The sequence below is a fragment of the Chrysemys picta genome, chromosome 1 (assembly GCF_011386835.1).
Source record: "Chrysemys picta bellii isolate R12L10 chromosome 1, ASM1138683v2, whole genome shotgun sequence".
Taxonomy (NCBI): Eukaryota; Metazoa; Chordata; order Testudines; family Emydidae; genus Chrysemys; species Chrysemys picta.
In genome coordinates this window covers 202,485,794-202,510,811 of record NC_088791.1, presented here as the reverse complement: position 1 = coordinate 202,510,811, position 25,018 = coordinate 202,485,794, and the positions used below count along the sequence as shown (strand labels likewise).

The 25,018-nt window shown below is 45.3% G+C and overlaps 1 protein-coding gene across 22 annotated transcripts in view; it reads right to left on the bottom strand.

The window, feature by feature from the left end:
• Nucleotides 1–25,018, bottom strand: part of CASK (calcium/calmodulin dependent serine protein kinase) — a 412,098-nt gene that overhangs the window by 129,418 nt on the left and 257,662 nt on the right. For 19 of the 22 annotated variants that reach the window (XM_005301770.5, XM_005301765.5, XM_005301766.5 and 16 more), the window contains 3 exons: nucleotides 12,862–13,037; nucleotides 11,100–11,222; nucleotides 8,531–8,614 (listed from right to left, as the gene is read on the bottom strand). The exons of 1 other annotated variant lie outside the window; for it this stretch is intronic. In XM_005301770.5, the coding sequence (XP_005301827.1) occupies nucleotides 8,531–8,614; nucleotides 11,100–11,222; nucleotides 12,862–13,037 (383 nt within the window). Of the gene's footprint in view, nucleotides 1–8,530; nucleotides 8,615–11,099; nucleotides 11,223–12,861; nucleotides 13,038–18,756; nucleotides 18,848–19,087; nucleotides 19,211–25,018 lie in introns of those variants that run through there. 2 more of the 22 variants (XM_005301772.5, XM_065578696.1) reach the window with 2 other exon arrangements.

Sequence of the window (25,018 nt, the reverse complement as noted above, 5' to 3'; positions counted from 1 at the left end):
CCAGTGTTAAAAGGGCAATTTGTTGTTTGCTCATTACAGGAAAATAGGGTCTAACATACAAGTTTTATAGTGTTTCATGTGTGGGGTGCATTGCAATGAACAATTAGTACTTTCAGAACACGTCCTGAAGAACAGTAGCATGGATAAAGTAAAGTGGCAGTGAAAAGGTTGGTATAGTATAATATGGTAATATGGTATTGAATGTATATAAACGTAAGATGTTAAGAGTGGAGAATTGACTATAAAGTAAAGATTGAAGCCTTTGTGTAGACTAGAAAAATAGATTGTTTTAAAAAATGTTAGCTAAAGTTCTTTAGCTAACACAATTTTAAATAGGACTTTGTACCTCATGTAGGCAGGTTGTTTTTAATAATGTGTTACCTGATCATAGTTAAACATAGGAGGAAGCTGCTAACTTGTTCAGAAGCATGAGGATTATTCCAATCCTACATGCTGGACATGGTTAGAATTATGCAAAACTTCCATGAGGCAACTAGTTAAAATTAATCTGATTTTGCATTTTGTTACAAACCCTACAATTGGCACAGATTTGCCAAAAGCATGCCCGAATCTTTTGATGAACCTAGACCAAGTTTCAGGTAAAATCCCTCCAGAGAGGTCATGAATTTATGATTCTGAGTGGAAACCACACAATGTTTCAGCTGGATCTCAACATTCTTTTCCCTATAGTTGGAAACTGCTCCTATATAGAACTAAAGGCTGAGGGAACATTCTTAAGAATACCCCTTTGCAGAGAGCTATAACAGGGGTAGGCAACCTATGGCACGCGTGCCGAAGGCGGTACGCAAGCTGATTTTCAGTGGCACTCACACTGCCCAGGTCCTGGCCACCGGTCTGGGGGGCTCTGCATTTTAATTTAATTTTAAATGAAGCTTCTTAAACATTTAAAAAACCTTATTTACTTTACATACAACAATAGTTTATGGGTATTCACCCACGAAAGCTTATGCTCCAATATGTCTGTTAGTCTATAAAATGCCACAGGACACACTGTCGTTTAACAATAGTTTAGTTATATATTATAGACTTATAGAAAGAGACCTTCTAAAAACATAAAAATTTATTACAGGCATGCAAAACCTTAAATTACAGTGATTAAATGAAGACTCGGCACACCACTTCTGAAAGGCTGCCGACCCCTGAGCTATAACCTACCCCCCAAAAAGCAAATAAAATCATAATTGTCCTTTATGAACATCTTATGTTGGCCCTCCATATTTGATGACTGGTGAAGCCAGTGGAATGCTTATCCTTTGTTGATATAACTGATTACAAAAAACAGAACAACGTAGATGAAACTAAGCACTAGGAATTAAATTATGCTGTGGCACAGGAGTGACTCAAAAATGTACAAACTGGCTATTCTCTAAAGAAGCAAAAACAGGCTGCAAGAATATTTTTCACATTTTAGAAATTATATTTAGAACCTGTTAGGAAAAAAAAAACAGTAGTCTCCCTCACACCCAGTCACACAAAAGACACACTTTCTCCAATTGCGAAGAATAAAGAACAGATGGTTGCAGAATTTGGCTCAGTAAATGAGTGCCCCACCCCAAATGCTTATAGTCACAACCTCAAAGGATGTATTCTAGAAATGTCTGCAGTATGCTAGTCTGGTGCCAAGTGCATGCACCATAGGAACAGCAATTATAGTGAGGCTCTAATATAGACAGCAGTATTAGGGGCGATGGAGGGAGAATGTTGCTAGGTTACCATAACCATACAGAGTGGAAACAATGCAACTTTCTAGCAATGATCACCTATGAAAAAGGACAGTTACCTGTTCCGTAACTGGTGCTCTTCGAGATATGTTGCTCATGTCTATTCCACAGTAGGTGTGCGTGCTCACCACGTGCTGGAAGTTTTCCCCTTAGCAGTACCCGTGGGGGGGGGGAACCACCACTGCGACCCCTGGAGTGGCGCCTCTATATCACACTATAAGGGAGCCACGCGCTCCCCCCACCCTCGATTCCTTCTTGCCGGACAACTCCAACAGAGGGGAAGGCGGGCGGGATGAGGAATAGACATGAGCAACACCAGTTACGGAACAGGTAACTGTCTTTTCTTCTTCGAGTGCTTGCTCATGTGATTCCAAGCTATATCTGTTGGAGATGGGTAGGAGTTCACGAGTTCCCAGGACGCAATACCGCTCTGCCGAATCCGGCATCATCCCTAGTTTGGGAGACGATTGCATAATGCGCAGTGAGCGTGTGAACTGAAGACCAGGTGGCAGCCCTACAGATGTCCTGGATAGGGACATGGACTACATAGGCAGCCGACGAGGCCTGAGCTCTCGTTGAGTGCGCCTTGACAATCGGTGGCAGGGGAACACCTGCCAGATCATAGCAAGTGCGTATGCACGCAGTGATCCAGCGAGAAAGACGCTGGGTGGAAATAGGCTGCCCCTTCATATGCTCGGCCAAGGCAACGAGGAGTTGCGAGGATTTCCGGAACAGTTTAGTCCGATCCAGGTAGAAGGCCAGAGCCCTATGCATATCAAGCGTGTGAAGGTGGCATTCCTCACTGGAGGAATGGGGCTTGGGATAGAGGACGGGAAGAAAGATGTCCTGTTCCATATGGAAGGCGGAGACCACCTTCGGGAAGAATGCAGGGTGTGGGTGAAGTTGGACCTTATCCTTGTGGAAGACTGTATATGGAGGTTCCGAGGTCAAAGCCCTGAGCTCTGAGACACGTCGGGCTGACTTGATTGCTACAAGGCAGGCGACCTTCCATGAGAGGTGAGACAAGGAACACGTGGCCAAGGGTTCAAAGGGAGGCCCTGTGAGGCGGGACACCACCAGGTTTAGTCCCACTGCGGTACAGGGGATCTAGCATATGGGAATGAACGGTCAAGGCCTCTCAGGAAGCAGGAGGTCATAGTACGGGAGAAGACCGAGTGCCCTTGCACCGGCAGGTGGAAGGCCGATATAGCTGCCAAGCGTACCCTGACAGAGGCGGGTGCCAGCCCTTGGGTCCTAAGGGACAGGAGGTACTCGAGTATAAGTTGGAGCGGTGCGGACAATGGGGAGACTCCCCGCTCCCCAGCCCACCTGGAAAATCGGGACAACTTTGCCAGGTACGTCCGGTGTGTGGACGGCTTCCTACTTTCCAGGAGGACCTGCCTGACTTCCTCACTACACCTCCTCTCCTCCTCGTCTAGCCACTGACCAGCCATACTGTCAGGTGGAGAGCGGCCAGATTGGGATGGAGGCGGTGGCCTCCGTCCTGGGAGAGGAGGTCCGGGCGTAGCGGCAACTTCGTCGGAGGGGCCGCCAGTAGGTCCGGTAGGGTCCCATACCAGTGTTGATGGGCCAGGCTGGGGCGATAAGGATGATACGTCTGTTTTCACTTTTTCTAGGACTTTGCCTATAAGGGGAAATGGTGGAAAAGCATAGAAAAGCTGGTCCGACCACTGCAGGAAGAAGGCATCTGAGATTGCGTCCCTCCCCACCTCTCCCCCCACCCCACCCCCCCAGAACAAAACCAGGGGCAACGCTGGTTCTGGCGGGTCGTGAACAGGTCCACCTGGAGAATTCCCCACTCTCGGAAGAGCTGTTGAGTGACCTCTGAGTGGAGTGACCACTCGTAATGGGGGGAGAAAACCCTGCTGAGACGATCGGCCTGTGTATTGCAGGCTCCCAGTAGGTGGAGAGCCCTCAGGGAGATGATGTGGGCTATACAGAATTCCCACAGGCTGAGGGCTTCCCGGCAGAGGGCCGAGGACCATGCTCCGCCTTGCCTGTTGATGTAGAACATCGCGGTGGTGTTGTCCGTAAGGACTCCAACCACCTTGCCACGAAGCTGCGTGATGAAAGCTACGCACGCCAACCGTATCGCCTGGAGTTCCCTGACATTTATATGGAGAGACAGGTCTGAGGTTGACCACATCCCTTGGGTTTGCATGTTCCCTATGTGGGCTCCCCAGCCCAAGTCCGATGCATCGGACACCAGGTCTATTGACGGGGCCACCTCCCGGAAAGGAACCCCTTGGACCATGTTGTCCGGCGAGAACCACCATTGTAGGGAGGCGATTACTGGGGTCGGTACCGTGAGAACCTTGTCCAGGCCATCCCAGGCCTGGGAGAACTGGGAGGCTAGCCATAGCTGGAGGGGCCTCATTCGAAGCCTGGTGTGGCGGACCACATACGTGGACGCTGCCATGTGTCCTAGAATCTGAAGGCACGCCCTTGCTGTTGTCCCCGGAAAAGTGGTGACCGAGGCGATGAGACCTTTGAGGGTTTCGAACCTGCTCACAGGGAGAGAGGCTGTGGCCCTTAAGGAGTCCAGTAGTGCCCCTATGAATTCTATGCGCTGCACGGAAACTAGCGTTGATTTGGTCTCGTTTACCAAAGGCTGAGATTGGCACATGTGGACAGGAGCAGGTCCACATGGGCCCTCACATGAGACCGTGAGTTGCCCTTGCTAAGCCAATTGTCCAGATATGGGAACATCTGGACCCGTTCTCGTCTGAGGTAGGCCGCCACCACCGCCATACACTTTGTGAATACCCTGGGCGCTGTGGATAGGCCAAACGGGAGAACCGTAAACTGGTAGTGGTCGGGCCCCACGAGGAAATGGAGGAAGCGCCTGTGCCCTCTGAAAATATGTATGTGGAAATACGTGTCCTGAAGGTCCAGGGCCGCATACCAGTCCCCCGGGTCCAGGGAGGGGATAATAGAAGCCAGGGACACCATGCGGAACTTGGAGCGGACCATAAACCGAATGAGATTCCGCAGATCTAGGATGGGCCTGAGACCCCCTTTCGCTTTTAGGATCAGGAAATATCGGGAGTAGAAGCCCCTGCCCTGGAATTCTACTGGCACTCTGACCACTGCCTCCAGATGTAGTAGTCGTTCCACCTCCTGACCTAGGAGGTGAATATGCTCCGGGTCCCCCGAGCCCACCAGGGATGGGGGGTGGTTGGGCGGGGGTGAACTGAACTGCAATGTGTAGCCGTTGGAAATGGTGTTGAGGACCCAGCAGTCCGAGGTTGTTCGTGACCATTTCCCACGGAAGGCAAACAAACGGTTGCCGAACACAAACTTTATTAGTAGGGGGGTTTCCATGGCAACTGCCTTCGTGCCCCTCTGCAAATAGTCAAAACCGCCTCTTTCCCTTAAAGGGCCCAGGCTGTGGGGCAGAGTGGGACTGTTGTTGAGGCCAGCGCTTTTGGTCTCTCGGCCTCTTGTAAAGGAGGCTCATATCTGCTCTGTGCAGGGTGAGCTGACGTCTGCGGTTTGGCCTTGTCCTTGACTGGAGGGACGTAGAGGCCCAAGGTCTGCAGGTGGTATGAGAGTTTTTCATCCCGTGCAGCCTGGCGTCCGTCTGCTCGGCGAACAGGGCCTTCCCATCGAATGGCAGGTCCTGCATGAGGCACTGGTCCTCCGCTGAAAGCCCTGACAGGAGGAGCCACGATGCCCTGTGCATGGAGATCGCAGAGGCCATCGACCGAGCTGCCGTATCCGCCGCTGCCTGCAGGGCTGCTTTGGCTGCCGTCGCCCCCTCATCCACCAATGCCTTAAAGTCCTTCCTATCCCGCTCTGGGAGGAGTGGCTTGAACTTTGGCAGGGACTCCCATAAATTAAAATCATATCAGTTCAGTAAGGCCTGATGGTTGGCCACCCTGAGCTGGAAACTCGAAGAGGAGTAAAGTTTTCTACCAAAAGAGTCTAGTCTCCTGGCATCTTTATTCTTGGTGGTGGGCGCGGGCTGGCCCTGCCGCTCCTGGTGGTTCACCGATTCCACCACCAGAGAGTTAGGTGCCGGGTGAGAGTATAGGTATTCGTGGTTCTTGGCTGTCACGAAATATTTCCTCTCAGCCTTCTTGGAAATCGGGGCCAGAGAGGCAGGAGTTAACCATAGGACGTTGGAGATGTTGGCTACTCCTTGGTGAAGGGGTAAAGCCACACGGCCCGGCAGCGAGGGGGACAGTACATTGAAGAGGGAATCGGATGGGTCCTCCATCTCCTCGGGCTGCAGCTGGAGGCTTGACATCACTCGCTTTAGCAGGTCTTGATGCGCCCTTAAGTCTTCCTGCGGAACAGAGGGCAGCGGTGCCATGATGGTATCATCTGGTACAGGAGAGGAGGCCGGCACGGGGCTGTGGGCTGCAGACGGTGCCGGGGGATCAACCCCCAGGTCAGAGTCCAGGTGTGGAGCCGACAACTCATGCTCTGTCGATTTGTCCCTTGGCCTAGATAGTGAGGCCGACGGGACCTCGGATGCTTCGGCCACTGAGCGGGTTCCCGCCTGGGTGGGCATCAGTAGCCACGGTGCCCACTGACACCATTGTCCCTGCCATGGGGCCCCTTGCCACTGTCCATGCTGCGGACCAGGTAGCGCTATCTGGTCTGGCTGATCGATACGGCCCAGCGAGGGGTGGCTGGGTGCTGAGGCCGAGGTCACCACCGACCAAACGGTACCATAGGAGCGGTGGAAGCGACAGTGCCTACGATGCCGTCTTCCACGGGACCGGGACCTTGACGTCAAGGACCGGTACCCCCCGGACGTACTGATTCGAGACTCGCTTCGGCACCTGGAGCTGCAGTGCCATGGTGCTGGTGACATGCATCGGGAGCCCCATGTGTGACGTCTGACAGAGCGGGAGCGTCGACGTCTGTCGCGCCAAGACCGGCTACAATAGTTGTGTCGTGAAGAGGAGCGCCTTTGATGCCTATCTTGGTGCCTACATCCACTGCTGTGTGGTGTGGAGAGACCCCGAGACTCCTGCCCGGACAGCACCGATAACACCGGTAACCTCGCTGACGTCGAGGGTGATGGACGCAGGCTGCGAGTGAACCTGTTGCTGCATGCTGAACGAGGTAGAGAGCGGTCTTCGGAGTAAGAGCTGTGCTGTACCAGGGAAGCCTGTCAAGCACCCAGTGGCGGTTTGCCTCGGGACTGGGGGCTCGCCCTGGGCACCAGCAAGCTCAAAATGTCTCGAGTGGCCCGTAGAGCCTCCGGCGTCGATGGGATCCAGACCGCAGGAGAGGTGCATGTCGACACTGCCGGGCTACTTCACTCAGCACGAGTCGGAGGTTTTGAGCCCGTGGGGAACCGAGGGATCCCCAACATGGGAGCAGCCTCTCCCCCTCCCTTCTCTCAGCGCCGTTGCGAAGTCAAGCTCTTCCTTTGCTTCTTGGAAGGGGAGCGGTGCCGACTGGGGGAGGGGGCTTCACTGCGCACCGACGATGCGGTGCCTGGCGCTGAGTCCACTCGGTCTACTGGGGTTGGAGCCAGCACCGATTCCATGAGGAGAGCGTGAAGTCTGATGTCCCTCTCCTTCTTAGTTCACGGCTTAAAAGACCTGCAGATCTTGCAGCGTTCACTCACGTGAGTTTCGCCCAAGCAGTGGAGACACTCAGCATGCGGATCACTCCTGGCCATGGAACAGTGATAGGAGTTGCACGACTTGAAGCCTGGGGCATGGGGCATGCCCCGGGCCCACTCTAACTACTGAAAAACTTCTTCCTACAAGCTACTAACAACTAGCTAAATGTACCACTAAGATCAACTGGAAAGGCTGCAGCAGAGCTGGAGCAAGAAGTTCCGACGCACCTTCACTGGTGGCAAGAAGGAACTGAGGGTGGGGGGGAGTGTGCGGCTCCCCTTATAGCGCAATATAGAGGCGCCACTCTAGGGGTCGCAGCAGTGCTCCCCCCTATGGGTACTGCTAAGGGAAAAACTTCCGGCACTGGTGCACGTGGCAAGCACGCACACTTACTGTGGAATACACATGAGCAAGAACTCGAAGAAGAATACTTTCATAAAGAAACCTTATTTCTGTGGCTTGAGATATTTGCCTCATATTTCAACTATAGTGCATTTGGTTTGAGTTTGTCCAAAATCTCATTTAGGTCAATGCATGACAAGACAATCTAAATAAGACATCTTATATTCAAGATAATTAATCAATGATCATTAGACTAATTAAGATTCCTGACCTCATAATTCTAGATATTTCAGACTATAAACTCAATTTTTAAATGAAACCAAGAGACTAAAATGGAGGGGACTAGTGTCTGCAGCATGACACAGTTGCAAACTAATCCATTCTAAATATCTATTTCAACTTTAAATCTTTAATATTTTAAAAAATACATAGAACTCTTGACTTGTATTAAAAGAAGTCAATATGGCTTGTCTATATGGTGCAGCAATGCAGACCAGAAGGGTGTAAATAGAATAGCACTCTATAGTGTGGTGCTCTAACTGCCCTGCATAGATCCCACTGATGTGCTCAAAGGTTTCTAGTGCATGTGTTTGGGACTATATCAACATGCACTAGGTACCTTGTAGACCACGTCAGCAGAGTCTATAAGTGGCAGTTAGAGCGCAACACTTTAGAGCGCTCTACTATTTACACCTTCCTGGTGTGCCCTGTTGCACCATATAAACAAGCCCTATGACACTTAATATGAAAGTTCTTTCACAAAGAATTAGGTACTAAAGAAAACCATACAAAATTTAAGGTAATGCAATTATATCTGTCCTGTCAGATTCCTTTTACCTTTAGTTTCCTTCTTGCATTGAATTTCCTCAGTTGCTCTACTGTTTCTGGAAGATGAATCTTGTATGCATAGCGATCCCTCTCCTACAATAAAAAAAAACAAAACAAAAAACTCAAACTTCGCTCTGACAAAAAATATTAAAAATTGGCCAAGATATGCATTAGATACTAAATTATCACACAGCAAGTTAGGATTTGATTACACTGATGTAAACCAGGGGTTGGCAACTTTTGGCTTGCGGCCCATCAAGGTAATCTGCTGGTGGGTCACGAGACATTTTGTTTACGTCTGCGCCGCTTTCCGCAGCTCCCATTGGCCAGGAACGGCGAACTGCGGCCACTGAGAGCTGCACAGGGCCGTGCCTGCAAACGATCAACGTAAACAAAATGTCTCGCGGCCCGCCAGCGGATTACCCTGATGGGCCATGTGCCGAAGGTTGCCGACCCCTGATGTAAACATTAAGGAAATTTCTTATAGAAACCAAGATGGTTGGATTCCAGAATGGGAGAAAGACAGGTGATGTGTTGTCACTTCCTGTGGCTGAAATCTATTATCAGTTGGTAGAATATTAATGGAACAGATTCTGTAAATTGCTGGGTAAGAGTTTTTCCTAAAATGGCAAATTACAAAAGAATTCAAGTTAAATAACTTGGAACCCCCAATGTGAGCTGCTTCACTTAAGCTGGATTTTATTTTTACTTCCTGTACTTAGTAAGTTTTCGACAGCGACAAAAAGAAAACACACAATGTGAAAAAAAATTATGCAATCTATTCAATACCGGAGATTATAACTCCTAAAAGGCAGTGTCTTATAAAAATATATCTGATGCAAAGTTAGAGATAATGCAATTATTGCAAGTATGTTTGCTGCTCCCCATTCTTGTTAACAACATTCTTAAACACATAACACAATTTGAACACTTGAGCATCTAGTCAATTTAAAGCCATTAAATTGTATGTATTACTGAAAGGAGTGGAGAGACAATCTTATTGATCTCTTTCAGTTTTAAGATTAATTGGTTAAAATTTTAGTACACTACAGTAGCTTTAAGATGTTGGTCATTTCAACATTTAAATACACAAATAATTATATCAGTATTAACTGATCATATTTAAAATGGCTTGTGTCACTGCAGAATCCTTTCTTCATTACTATTAAGTTATCAAAGAATATTTGAATGTATCACCATATGTGTATATATATCTCCTCAATATATGTTCCATTCTATATGCATCCGAAGAAGTGGGCTGTAGTCCACGAAAGCTTATGCTCTAATAAATTTGTTAGTCTCTAAGGTGCCACAAGTACTCCTGTTCTTCTTTTTGCGGATACAGACTAACACGGCTGTTACTCTGAAACCTGTCACCATATAATATTACACTTCAGCTTTAATATAAGGAAAACAGATGTAGTGGCTCTGTAAAACATTAATATTAATTAAAAAATATACTCTGGAGAACCATATGATAGACAGCATCATCTCTCACAAATGACATTCACTACCACATTCATACTAATAATCTGTGTATATTGCATCCTGTCAATGACTCATGGCTATGTGGGGTTAATGAAATTTTGATTCAGGAAAGGAAGGCTGAGTTTAGCTTAGTAAGGCAGATATATGACCAGACTGAATTAGAGAATGCCAATAGCCACTTCAGGATTATGCTGGCTAGTATTTATTACAAACTCAATTTTGCTTCTTCTCGCCTGCCCAACCCTCTCACCCAACTTTAAGTTCACAAAATAAAGTTATATCAGCCTCAAAATGTGCAGGTTAGCACTAGGTAGGGCCAAGGTTACATTTTCCTGCCAAATTTGCAGGGATTTGGACAATAAAGCTCCTCAGTTATGATACCCTAGTGACAGACGCATTCACTAGAGTTAAAAAGTCTAACTTTCCTTTGGCCACACGACAGAAAACAAAACGCAAAATAGAAAGCAAGAGAGAAATAAAACTTTGTTAACCAGATTCTAACTAGTATCAATGCCCAGAACCAAAATTTATTAACTTCTGAATGTGGAATACTGCTATCGACCTCCAGCTCTGGTGAGTTTAGCACAGGACATCCTAGGGGCTGCTGGAGAGCTCTGCTTACATTCTCCCCAAGCTCCCACCTTTCTTTATAGAGATAGGCTTCAAAAACTCCTATCACTAGCAAGGTTTCTCAGTGGAAAAACATCTATTTTCATACCAGAAGGCTGATAAAAGCAGCTGCTGAGCCTTCTCAGGTCACCTGCAGGGGAAGGAGGAAGAGATGGAAGATAAAGCTTCTAAAATTCACATGGGATTCTATTATCTGGACTCCAGGAGGGCCATAGGAAGAAGTGGGAATGCTCCCCAAATCATCTTCCACACAGCACTACTCTACATCCCACAGTCCTCTTGAGGCACATATGGAGGCTCAATCCTGCAAGGTGTCGAGCACTCAGGCCCCAATCCAGTAAAGCACTTAAGCACATTTAAGTGTTTCTGTAACTTGATGGCTAATCAAAAGAGCAAAAAACCAACTCCATGTTTTTAAGGATATGAACTTTTGAGATGTTATGTTGTTGGCTTTATTTACCTTCAGCCAAGGATGATTCAGGGCCTCATAAACGGTTATCCTTTCAGCTGGGTCCAGCATAAGCATGCGGCGTACCAGATCTTTGGCACTTTCAGAGATATGGCTCCATTGCCTGGGATTCATCTGATTGTAAGAAAAAAATTAAAGCAAGTGACAGAGTACAACAATTATAGGATACAGTTATTCTGTACAATGAGCAACTAAAGTATAAGGGTAGGTGACATTGGTACTATTGTCAATATTTTATTACTATGAATGTACACATAAGACTTGTGTACCATTGAAAAAATAGATACATGCTAGTATGTGAAAACTAAAACACTACGTACAGTGCACGATGATTATACAACTGGTAATATGGTACCCATTTTTCCACCTACTTTTTTGCATGTAATGTTCCCTATAGATCAAATTCACCCTTCCCTGCACAAAGCAAAAGTAATCAGGCTTTGTCTGTGGAAATGAAATGGATGAAGGGACAAGTTTATGAGCTGCAGTGCAGCCACTCTACACCACAGTGAAGTGTTGAGCTGCTGGATCTGAATAAGAGGGAAATCAGTGGAGTTCCATGACCCCTCCCACCCTGTGGTTCTTAGGAATGCAGAAGACCTTGTGGACAACTGCTCCTTCCATAAGGCCAGTGTAAGGTTTAAAGGTTTCAGGAAACCTTTTCGCTATTTCCTTGCAAGGGTAGAATTTCATCCAGAATCATTGAGACAAAGAAATGTACACTTCAATGCCACTTTTAGAATCAGTTTCAGAGTAGAACCACACTAAGCAAGCAACAACATACAAGGCGATGTATAGTATAATCACACGTTTCAAGTGTGATCAGCTTTGTGCCTTCAGCTGTTCAAGAAGAGATGATTACCAATATAGGCACACTCAATTAAGTATCTTACTGTTGTTGTAAAACACTTTTTTCCCTGAGGCTCTCAGCTGCAGAGTAGACATACCCTGGTTAATTAATATAAAGAATACTACATATTATACGACTATCAAACTTTAGCAAGATTCTTACCATTTTGCTAATGTACTAAAGGTGTGATTTTGATGTATGCAAAGAAGAAATGAAATGAAAGGGCTTTAGCTCCTTCCTCATAATGACTCCATGATGTCGGAAAGTGTTATGAAACAAGTTTGTCCTCAAACACTGTAGTTTGTTATCAATTACAAGTAGCTCCTTAGTGAGTAATCAGTTATTTCATAGCTTACTATACAGTGTAATATGACAAAAGTATGATACCATTTGTACATTAAGATAACCACAAATATTTTTACTAAATTAATGAGATCATTCTTTAGCTATCACATTTAGCATTTAGAACTACAAACAAATGTGAGAAATTTTATAAAATGGAGGAATACATATACGAGTTTATGTATATATCAGTCATACAGATAACACAGAACATATAGTACATACTGAGGCCCTAATCACAAAAAACATTTATGCATGTAAGTAGTCTCCCTGAACTCATTGTAAGGTCAGGGTCCAATTTTGATGTTACTTTAGCTGCTTAATCTAGATAAATGATATGGTAATTTAAATGCCAGAGACTGTTAAACACATATACCATGGAAAAATGGATCAATAATGATATAAGTATCTCTATTTGCACATAGAGAGCTGTTTGTCTTGTGGAATTTTGCAAATTTCATTCAGGCTAATTAGCAGCCAAAATATAGAAAGCAACTTCCAGAAATTTTTACAGCAGTGTTTTACCTCAGTGAAAAAGTAATCATGCACACTGTCATTTACCTTATATTTTCCTTTAATAATGCCTTCAAATAATCTTTCCTTGGTTCCATAAAAAGGCAAACAACCACTTAGTAGAATAAAAAGGATCACTCCACAACCCCAAACATCTACAGGCTTCCCATAGGGTTCTCTTTTTACTACTTCTGGGGCCATAAAATGAGGTGTTCCTACACGTCCTAAATGGAAATACAAACAAAATTGAGTAAAGTGATGTGTTTCAAACATGAAAATAAAAGTGAATAGGAAAGAAATTAATCTGCATTAAACCGAAACAAACAGTTTTAATGGAAAGTTTTATTCACAGATTAAACTTTTTTTTTAAGACAATATTTTCCTTTTCTATAATCAGTATTTGTGAAATGTTCAGGATGGAGTAGTCATTAATTTCTCCGCTCCTTGGTTTACCCATCAATAAATTGGGTAAAGTATTTACCTACCTTCATGTCATGTAATTAAAGGTTATTTAAAAAGGCTCTGAGATCCTTGGGTGAAATGTACTGTATAACAAGTATTTGACAGCCATGGAGAGCAAGGCTCTTCATTTATCCACAGAACAGGTACAACGGAAGACTGTTCCCACCTAAATACTTTACCAAAGTTTCTTAACTTTGATTTGTAGGAGTCACCTCTAGAGCTGAGATGGCTGTTCAGGCTCCATGTCCTTTGATACCCTTCAGCAAAAAGGCCATCAAACAGTGCCTAATGTTTTTGTGGTGTGGACATTGTCCCTGAAGAATTATATTGACAACACAAACTCGCATCAGATGCGAATGTTTTGGGGGCAGGTTTTGAATTAGTCATTAAACAGAGGACCATGCAAACAATTATTTTTATGATCAATGCCCTTGAACTTTCAAGGGAGTAAAAACAAGCTTTTTTTTAGTATTACTTTTGCTCAATTACTAACTGACATGTTAAACTGAACAAATATAATAAAAGTCATTTTATCGCCCTCTATACATTCATCCCCAAATGGTCCCTGTTGCAAAGGAACTACAGAAGAATTGCAAATGTAATTTTCCAGCAATACGAGCTTTGTCTGTACTACATGAGCAGCCTTAGGACTTCACAGCCACTTATGGTAACATCTGGGGAAAATCACAAATCTGGCTAACAGCTGCTACCATCATCACTGGATCTAGCATCATTTATGCGCCCAGACTCGACAATGGTACTGCCCAAAAGCCTGAGTCAGGCCCACAGTGCTGGGTACTGTACAAATTCAGATGAAAAGATGCTCTCTGCCCTACAGGGATTATAACCTAAAGGACTCAACTGCTATCACCATTTAATGCTACCACTATTCAAAGTTGCCTCGCAGAAAGACTTCTGCTGGACTGCTTTTTCCTGGGCACCACAAGGCGACAAAACACCAGGAATATGCTTTCACTTGGTTGTACAATTTTATAAAGTTTACAAATTGAGAACTATCTGGCAATAACTTGTCCAGGGCAGGTCATCCTTCCTTTGTAATCCATCTATCTTGTAGTGGCAGGTTGCCCCTGCTCCCTGTAATTTGGTCCCAGCACCACTGGTGGGACTTCGCCACTCTCCCTTTGTATGAGGGCTAAGGGGTGGGGAAGAGGGGGTTGTTTCCTCACTGTCTCAGATTTTAGGAACCCCAACCCACCTTCTATAAATGCCTTCTTCTAATCCATTTCCAATTCCGATTCCGATCAATCAGGGAACTGGAGCCCCAACTGAATGATTACGTGCACTGGGCATGTGCTAATTTGTAATGAAATTAATTTTACAATCTTACCTATCCACCAGGTCCTCAGGCCGCTGAGAGAAAGGTGAAAAAAAACACCTTGCCCAGGCCAATGTGGTACTGAGGGAAAAATTCAATTATGAACCCCAAAAAGGAGACTAGTGCTCACAACAAAGCCCAGAAACTGAGTCCTACTCTAATCCCAATGGGAGGGAGAGGGGAAGCTTTCCTCCCAGTGCAGACTGGTGCTTCAGAGCAGGAGGAAAAGGCTTTTAAACCCTCCCTTGAGGTACCTGGGAGCCAAAAGACTTATCTTGCACCCATCTGCCAAACCAATCAGCAACAGATCCTCCATCCTCTAGACCACAAGGAGGGGAGGGTTATGTGGAATCCTTCAAAGGGTCAAGGGTTTTCTTTCCTCTGATGGCTCAGACTAAGCCACCCCACCTCTGAGGCGGGGCATTTATGGAGTCGAAGATTACCAACTTGCTTAGAATCATATGATTTTTTTCCAAGTGCCTACAGATCCATGTAGAGGATATCAATGCTAGTAGTAACACTGCTTATAAGAGAGTCTCCTTCAGCTTAATGGTAGAACTACTTGAATGAGGAGGTTACTTACCTGTAACTGGAGGTTCTTCGAGATTTGTGGTCCCTATCTATAGGCCACTGAGAGCTTTATGCATGCGCACCATGTGTCCAGAGCCAGAGAATTTGAAAGTAGTGTCCATTGATCCGTGCATGCTCCCTGACTCATGGTTTCGTTCAAGGTGATGAAGTGTGGGTCAGACTGATTGTACCTCCAATTCCTTCTCCACCACAAATCCAGAGGGGAAGGAGGGCGGGAAGTGGAAAACAAATAGAAGAACCTCTAGTTACATCTCAAAGAACCTCTAGTTAGAGTAAGTAACCTCCTCCACTTCTTCGAGCCTTCGTCTTTGTGCCCCCGTTTGTTGATGTAGCCAACAGGCATGGTGTTGTCTGACATGATGAGAATATGAAGCCCAGGAGGAATAGACTAGTCCAGGCCATGACTAAAGGATTCTTGGCTACGTGAGTTATGAGTTCTTGCGGAATCTGGAACCTGTCCCTTGGTTGGTAGGCTCGTGATCTGACTGAGTTGATGGTGGCCCCTATAAAGTCTAGGCATTGTCTGGGGTTTTTTGGTCCGTTTTTGACATTGATACTGACTCTGAGGGGAAAAAGGAGGCCAAGCAACATGGAAATTGAAAGATGCTGCCTGACTTTTTGTCTCATTTTGTTTTAGGTTAAATAAAGTCAATTCACTTGTATATTCTCAATATCAAACCTCATCTTTTGCGTTTCTTTAATTATGACCTCATAAAAATATTCAACAGTATCCTGCAATTACAAGAAAGTACTAGTATATATTCTTTCAGCATTTTTTCCACTTAACCAAACAAAATATTTAAGTTTATTAGTGGTTAACACCCTAAACAAAAAAATCCCAAAGCTATTTACACATTCTGATCAATACACTTAGCACGACAAAAAAAAAAAAAAAAAAAAAAAGACCAAAACCTGAAATTATTATCTAGAAACATTTTGAGTATGTACTTGAAACTGATGTACTAATCAGCTTCCTTATTTTTTCTAAAGGAAGTGTTACAATTCTCGGGTAACAGTTTCTAAATGGTTCCCCTTCTCTTCCTAATTATAGTTAGCATGTACACACACACACACACACACACAAAACGCATGTACACAGCTACTGTATAACAACAAACAAGACAAATATAAAACAAATGTAAAACTTTATAGTTGTCAGAACTGCAGCTGCAACCATGATATGCAAGGTTTTTTTTAAGTGTAGTACCCACCCATTTTGCTAATATTAATTTCAGTATTAACAAGTGACTTCAAATGGTAGTAGACAAGTAGTCAAACTTATTGGGTTTTATTCCCTACCCTGTTTTCACTGACTTGCTATGTGGCCGTGGACAAAGTCATAATGTTCAGTGTCTCAGTTTCCTCATCTTCACAATGGGCACATCAGTAATTCCCTATTATACAGGGATATTGTGAACTATTTTGTTCAGCACTTTGAGGTAACTGGATGAAAGATGTTAGCTAAGTACTATGTACTTACATAAAACAGAAAGAAAAAAGTTTTTATTGAAATGGGAGCTACATAAATTAATTTTAGAACTTGACAGAAAAGACTGCATCCTTGAGCAGCTCAGAAAATTGGCTATTGTATCAGCTCATGTCATTGCTGACCTGAAAAGGAACCTGGCAAAGAGCAGCCAGGAGAAAGCCCCCAGTGCAAATAACAAATCTCTTTATTTGTTTCAGCAAACTGTTTTGGTTTAAGAGCCTTCAAGAATCTAGGGACCATATAGCTGTTTTATGATTACATACTTCACCCTATACTTAAGAACACACACTAAACAAATGGCAACCTGATTGACTGTGACATTTAAGCTGGAAGGCAGGAAAAAAATAACATGAATTTTAGCAACTCTATGTAACAGAGTTAAAATTGTGTGCGTGGGGCAACTTGCATTTCCCCTGTGAGGCTACAATTGTTCTGGTCCTCATCAGAAAAGGAAATGAAACTAATGAGGTTATGTTTCAAAAGTTAGGTCTTCCACATTGCCTCACAGTGTTGCTGCTATGTCAGCAAAAGCAGATTAAACAAACTGTATACCATACAAAACACCTTTTAAAGTTGAAACTTCAAAGGTTATGTGCTGAATGCCCTAAAAAGGGTAAAGGACACTTCAATACACTTATGATATTTGCTAACTTCTTTTTTTCAAGTCAGCAAGCTGCTACCCTCCCCACCATATTTAATGTGGTAAAATGCTGCAGCTCCTTTTCTGGTGATGTCATACCTATAGTTTACATTTAATAGCCCTGGAGAAAGAAGGTTGCCTAGGTAGTAAACAAGTCCCTTTCCAAATATCACATCTTTAAATTAAGATAATTTCTGGTTTTATAGACTCCAATATAGAAGGATTTTTTTCCAATAAAACAATCTTCACACTAGGGTCCCTCCTGTTTCCTCTCTAAATGAAACAGTCTCTTAGGCCCTCAGGAGTCTTTGTTCCTTTGTAGACACCAGATAACTCCCTTTCTTCCTTCTGATGCACAAGGAACTCTTTCATCCAATAACCAGGCTGAGCCCTCCTCCATTTTTTCCCAATGAACTGATGTAAATGTAAGAAAAACACGGTATTTTATTTTATTTTCTATTATTCCTCACATCCAGGAAATAAACATAAGAAAATGTTTTTTATTTTAAAACAATTATAAAAAAGAAGAATGTAAGGAGTTCTCAGAGCCTCGATATATAAATAACCCGGTAACCCTAAAGGTTAGTTGTGCTATACACAACTTAGTTGATACACCTCTACCCCAATATAACGCGGTCCTTGGGAGCCAAAAATCCCTATCGCGTTATAGGTGAAACCCCGTTATATCGGAGTAGCGGCGGCAGGGCTCCAGCGGTGATTTAAAGGGCCCGGGCTCCCCACAGCAGCCAGAGCTCCAAGCCCTTTAAAGCGCCGCCGGAGCCCCAGGGTAGCTCCAGCAGTGATTTAAAGAGCTCCGGGCTCTGGCTGCTGCGGGGAGCCCCGGGTCCTTTAAATCACCGCCCGAGCCCTGCTGCCGCAGCCCCGGGACAGCAGCAGCAGGGCTCCAGCGGTGATTTAAAGGGCCCGGGGCTCCCCGCAGCAGCTGGAGCCCCGGGCCCTTTAAAGCACCGCCCGAGCCCCGCTGCCGGAGCCCTGGGGTTACCGCGCTATATGCGAACCCGTGTTATATTGACTCGCGTTATATCGGGGTAGAGGTGTATTTAATGCAAGCAAGTCTATGGAGACCCCTTTACTCAGACAAAAGGATGAAACTGCAATTTGGACTGCTATTAAAAAGACACTAAACTAGCAAAAACACCACTTTAGAACATTAGTACTGAGATCAAAGTGAGGAAATTCAGAATTATGGCTTCCCTGTAACGTCCATGATATTAGAGCACAGATGATATAATTTTTAATCAGAGTGTTCCATGACAGTTGGCAGCATTATATACCTTACCACTAAGAAAATATTTGGGGGCCTGGATGATCTGGAAGACTATAATGGGTAACATAGCTTTGTGCTTCTAGGTCACACTCTAATTTGATCTAGGTCAAATCAGATCAGTAACTGAAGGTCATTACCATCTGAAGGCTCTTCAGTGGCATGTGCTGAATATGATGGCAGTCTGTCCAATCTCCTGTTGACAAATATCAACATCACAAAATGATCTTATGTTGTCTTTTTCAGCAAAGAATGTGAAGTCTGAATAGATACAGAGACTTATGCCCTCTCACCATTAAAGGGGACCCTTCCAGATCAATCAGTTCTGAGGCACATTACAATGTCATGTGAGGAAGCTTGCACAATTGATAATTTTGCTTTGTGTGTTCTGTGGATAAACAGAGAGCTTCAGTCTCCAGTGTTGCCAATCTTAAAACCATTCACAAGTGCTAAAGATAAATTTTGACTTACCTTTGATCATTTAGTTTCTATGACTCTTCCATATTATTCCAGACAATAGGGTTATGCTTTCCACAAGAAGAGTATATATAGAGACCCAATCAGATTTTGTCAACCCTAAGGCAGGGGACTGATGACCAAGATATCAGTAGTAGATTCTTTCAACACCAGTAGTGTCTGAACGATGTATAAGGGAACAACTGGAACAAATAATTTTTAGGGAAAAAAATGTGAGGTACTAACAAACATCACCATCCGACCTCTCATAATAGAGTAAAATGTTTTTAAATTAAGGAATTCCAAAAAGAGTGGGATGTCTAGAATAATGTGGAAGGAATAAAGGAATCACAAACTAGATCAGATAGGTCAAATTTTACTGCCTCTAATTCCTTTCCACATTATTCCAGACAATAGAAACTTTTAAAGCAGGTGCGAGGGAGATGACTAGATAATGAAAAAAAATACTATTCAATTTCAGTAGAGACTACTGCTTGAAGAAACCTTATTTTGAAAGATGTATCTCTAGACTAGATATCTAGATGGTAGGGTCCAGAAAACGTATAAAAGCAAAGACCACATGGTATCCAGATAAGTTACAACAATTGATGCACGGGCCTTCCTTGCCCACAAAACTGCTATAGAGAAAGTAGACTGATCCTTAATTCATGAATAGACTTTTGTTTAGCCACACAGGTCTGCAATATGCACTCTGAAATCCACCTAGATGCAGAAATGAGTTTTTGGCATTTGTATCTTTTGAATAAAATGAAGTCTGTCAGAGTCAAAGCACTGTCAAAGTAAATTTTTATTTTCCTCCTAAAATCTAGTTTACGTAGGTTTCTCACCATACAGTGGGTTAACGTACTATCTAGGTGAAAAGAAGAAAATTTTGGGAATAAATGAAGGAATTGTGTGTTTACAATACTAACTTGTCCTTAGAAAATGTAAGGAACAATGTGCCACATAATTTGAACATTATAATGTAGAGCAAATGGCTACTAAAAATCTAGTCTGTATGGAAATAAAATATTCTGAAACGTCTAGCAAGTTAATGTAGAGCATTTAGCCCCACCAAGAATATAATTACATATGGATGGGAAACCATCAATATTCAGGACTTTTCAGACTGTCCCAAAAGCCACAGTCTGATCTTCAGGGAATTATACGATAGTCTCTTACTCAGCTATTTTGGTCAGAATTCTAGAATGCTGGCTAGTGAAGCACCAAGAGAACTGACTTTTTGCATATTACCCTATGCAGAGAAGACATCATATTCTCTAGTAAGATGAAGCTGATTTTTTTGATTTATGAGGATATTACATGATCCTGGGGGAAACTTTCTTAGGTAACTAATATTTAGCAGTTATGCCTTGAGCAAAATCAGTACTGGACTGGGATGGCACAATTGGCCTTGAAGATTGTTTCCTAGTAATGAAGTGAATGGAATTGTTATCCAGATGAACACTGAGTTTCAAGATCTCTGTAGCCAGTGCAGAACTACCAATATGTTTACCTTCTTTGCACTTATCCATTTTTGTTAATGGTACTAGCTTAACCTTGGAGAAAATACATAAGCTAAGTGGAAAAAAAATCACTGGTGGACTCAGTGCTTCTTTTCTGTCATACTTTTACCCCATAACCTAACTGAAAGACCTGGGGACTTGACAGTATAGACGTGTTTCTATCTGATCTACAGTTCCTGCTGCTGAAAACATACATCATTGAAAGTATTTTGAGACACAACTCCAAAGAATTGACAATCATAATATTGAACACCTTTCCTAGAAAAGAAGCAGAGATCACAAGGATGTGAGTTTACATCCATGTAACCACTAACTTGCTATGTTCCACCTGCCTCACCAATCACATTGTTACCATGCAGATATGTTGAACTGTTCCCAACATATTTACAGACACCTTCCTCTATGAAAGTAGCCTGCTGTTCACAAAGTATGACAATCCATATGTATTCTCTATACAGAGAAAATTCCATCTTGGTTTACTGTGAATTCAGAACACAATACATCTTGCTTCTTCCTAATGGCACTCAAGGGAACACAGTGGTATTTCCACACATTTCTTTTTAAACTATGACTTCCATGTCCAAAAGATTTTGTACTGTGTCCTTAATGGTCAGACTCTTAAAAATAATCTCTGGTGACTTGAGAGTTGAATAAATTGCCCATGGCTGTGTTTCTAAAAATTCCTGAGTGAATCCTTTTGTTAATTATCTCCAGTACACACTTGTCCAGTGTTAACCTCCTCACAGGCTTTTATGTTAATGACGCTTTGTCAGCTTGAAAGGATGAATTAGCTTGATAAGGCTCCTCCAAACAAAGCAAAAGGGACTCTAAGTTAAGAAGTGGAAGAATTTTGAGAGTGAAAGCCTGGCCTGATCTCAAGTACCTGGAAACTGAATTTACTGTCTTGACCAGTAGAATTACAGAATTGTTTTTAAAAAATCCTGTACAGTGGTAAAAAAAGACGGTTACTCACCGTTGTAACTGTTGTTCTTCGAGATGTGTTGCTCATATCCATTCCATTAGGTGTGTGCGCGCCGCGTGCACGATCGTCGGAAGATTTTTACCCTAGCAACACCGGCGGGTCGGCTGTGGAGCCCCCTAGAGTGGCGCCTTCATGGCGCTGAATATATACCCCAGCCAACCCGGCGCCCCCTCAGTTCCTTCTTGCCGGCTACTCCGACAGTGGGGACGGGGGGCGGGTTTGGAATGGATATGAGCAACACATCTCGAAGAACAACAGTTACAACGGTGAGTAACCGTCTTTTCTTCTTCGAGTGCTTGCTCATATCCATTCCATTAGGTGACTCCCAAGCCCAACTTAGGTGGTGGGGTCGGAGTGAGACATTGCTGTGTGCAAAACCGCTGATCCGAAGGCAGCATCGTCCCTGGACTGCTGCACTAGTGCATAGTGAGCTGTAAACGTGTGGACTGATGACCAAACCGCCGCTCTACAAATGTCCTGGATGGGAACTTGCGCCAGGAAAGCCGTCGAGGAAGCTTGGGCCCTCGTGGAGTGAGCGGTGAGGTGTGGTGCTGAAACACCTGCCAGGTCATAGCAAGTCCGGATGCAAGACGTAATCCAGGAGGATAGGCGTTGTGATGAGACCGGTGAGCCTTTCATTCGGTCGGCCACTGCAACGAAGAGTTGCGTCGTCTTTCTAAAGTGCCTTGTGCGGTCAATATAGAAGGCCAGGGCCCTGCGTACGTCCAGAGAATGCAAACGTTGATCCTGGCGAGTAGCATGTGGTTTAGGGTGAAAGACCGGGAGAAATATATCCTGGTTGATATGAAATGGAGAAACCACCTTAGGGAGAAAGGCAGGATGTGGGCGGAGCTGCACTTTATCCTTATGAAAAACTGTGTAAGGGGGCTCGGATGTAAGCGCCCTGAGTTCAGAAACGCGCCTTGCTGAGGTGATGGCTACGAGGAAGGCTGTCTTCCAGGATAGGTACAGAAGTGAACAGGTGGCTAGTGGCTCAAATGGATGACCTGTGAGCTTGGAAAGAACCAGGTTGAGGTCCCACGTCGGAACGGGCTGACGTTGCTGTGGGTACATCCGGTCTAAGCCCTTGAGGAATCTAACGACCATCGGGTTAGAGAATACCGAGGACGTGAGTTCCCCTGGGTGAAAAGCCGATATAGCGGCCAGGTGAACTCTAATTGAAGATATCGCCAACCCCTGCTGTTTTAGGGAGAGGAGATATTCCAATATGAGAGGAATAGGTGCCTGTAACGGGGACGTGGCTCGTTGTTCGCACCAACAGGAGAACCGCTTCCACTTGGCCAGGTACGTGGTCCATGTTGAGGGCTTCCTACTGCTCAGCAGAATCTGTTGGACAGAGTGCGAGCACTGCTGCTCTGCCTGGGTGAACCATGGAGCAGCCACGCCGTGAGGTGGAGTGATTGCAGGTCGGGGTGACGCAGGCGACCGTGGTCCTGAGAGATGAGATCCGGGCATAATGGAAGCGGGATCGGTGTCCGAACCGAGAGTTCCAACAGCGTGGTGTACCAATGTTGTCTCGGCCACGCTGGGGCGATCAGAATCACCTGTGCCTGGTCTCTGCGCAATTTGAGCAATACCTTGTGGACCAGAGGAAACGGAGGGAAGGCATAAAACAGGTGGTCTTTTCAGGGAAGGAGAAACGCATCCGAGAGGGAGCCCGGAGCTCGACCTTGCAGGGAGCAGAACACGTGGCACTTCCTGTTGTCTCGAGATGCAAACAGGTCTATCTGGGGAAACCCCCACTTCTGGAAAACGGAATGTATGATGTCCGGACGGATAGACCACTCGTGCGTCTGAAAGGACCTGCTGAGTCGGTCCGCTAAAGTGTTCTGGACTCCAGGAAGGAACGATGCCGTGAGATGGATTGAGTGGGCGATGCAGAAGTCCCACAGGCGAATGGCCTCTCGGCATAGAATTGACGAACGTGCTCCTCCTTGCTTGTTGATGTAAAACATGGCCGTGGTGTTGTCGATGAGAACTAACACACAGCGGCCACGTAGGAGATTGAGAAATGCCTGGCACGCCAAGCGTACCGCCATCAGTTCCCGAACATTGATGTGCAGGGCTAGCTGAGGTGCAGTCCACAGGCCCTGGGTATGGTGCTCGTTGAGATGGGCGCCCCAACCCAGAGATGAAGCATCTGTGACCAGGTGCAGAGAGGGTTGTGGGGCGTGAAACGGCATCCCTTCGCAAACCACATTGTGATCTAGCCACCATGTGAGGGAGGTCAGGACCGAGTTCGGGATTGTGACCACCATATTCAGGCTGTCCCGATGTGGGCGGTATATTGAAGACACCCAGGTCTGGAGTGGGCGAAGCCGAAGTCTGGCATGCCTGGTTACGTACGTGCAGGAAGCCATGTGACCCAGCAGGGTAAGGCACGACCTCACCGTGGTAGTTGGGAAGGCCTTGAGTCCTTGAATGAGGCTCGTGATGGTGCAAAAGCGATTGTCTGGCAGGATAGCTTGTGCGCGTCTGGAGTCTAGAACCGCGCCGATGAATTCTATTCTCTGGGTAGGTTCTAGAGTGGATTTGTCCTTGTTGAGTAGGATACCCAACTTGTTGAATGTGTGCACTATTATGTAGACGTGATCTCGGACTTGTTCTTTGGTGCGACCGCGTACCAGCCAGTCGTCTAGGTACGGGAACACCTGTATCCCTTGCCGACGAAGGTACGCTGCCACGACAGCCATACATTTCGTGAACACCCGTGGGGCCGAGGATAGGCCGAAGGGAAGGACTGCAAATTGGTAGTGCACCCTGTTTACCACGAATCGCAGGAAGCGTCTGTGAGGTGGGTAAATAGCAATGTGAAAGTATGCGTCTTTCATGTCGAGGGCGGCGAACCAGTCTCCAGGATCGAGGGAAGGGATAATGGCCCCCAGAGAGACCATGCGGAACTTCAACTTTACTACGAATTTGTTGAGTTCGCGCAAGTCCAAGATGGGTCGCAGACCTCCTTTGGACTTGGGAATGAGGAAGTAACGGGAATAGAATCCCCTGCCCCTTAATTCCACTGGAACCTCCTCTATGGCCCCCATAGCGAGGAGCGTAGAAACTTCCTGTATAAGAAGTTGCTCGTGAGAAGGGTCCCTGAAGAGGGACGGGGAAGGGGGGTGGGAGGGGGGGATTGAAGAAAACTGGATAGCGTATCCCCTCTCCACCGTGCGAAGGACCCAACGGTCCGAAGTTATAAGGCACCAAACACGGTGGAAGTGGGAGAGGCGATCCCGAAAGGAGGGGGCTGGATCCTGGGGGATGACTGGGGCGCCGTCCTCGACCGCACCTTCAAAAGTTCTGCCTAGGGCCTGAAGGTGGTCTAGGTGGCCCCTGGTTCTGACCAGGTTGAGGGCCGGTCCACCTTCTTCTACCACCTCGCCCTCGCCTCCGGGCCGAGTCCTGTCTCTGACGAGGCGG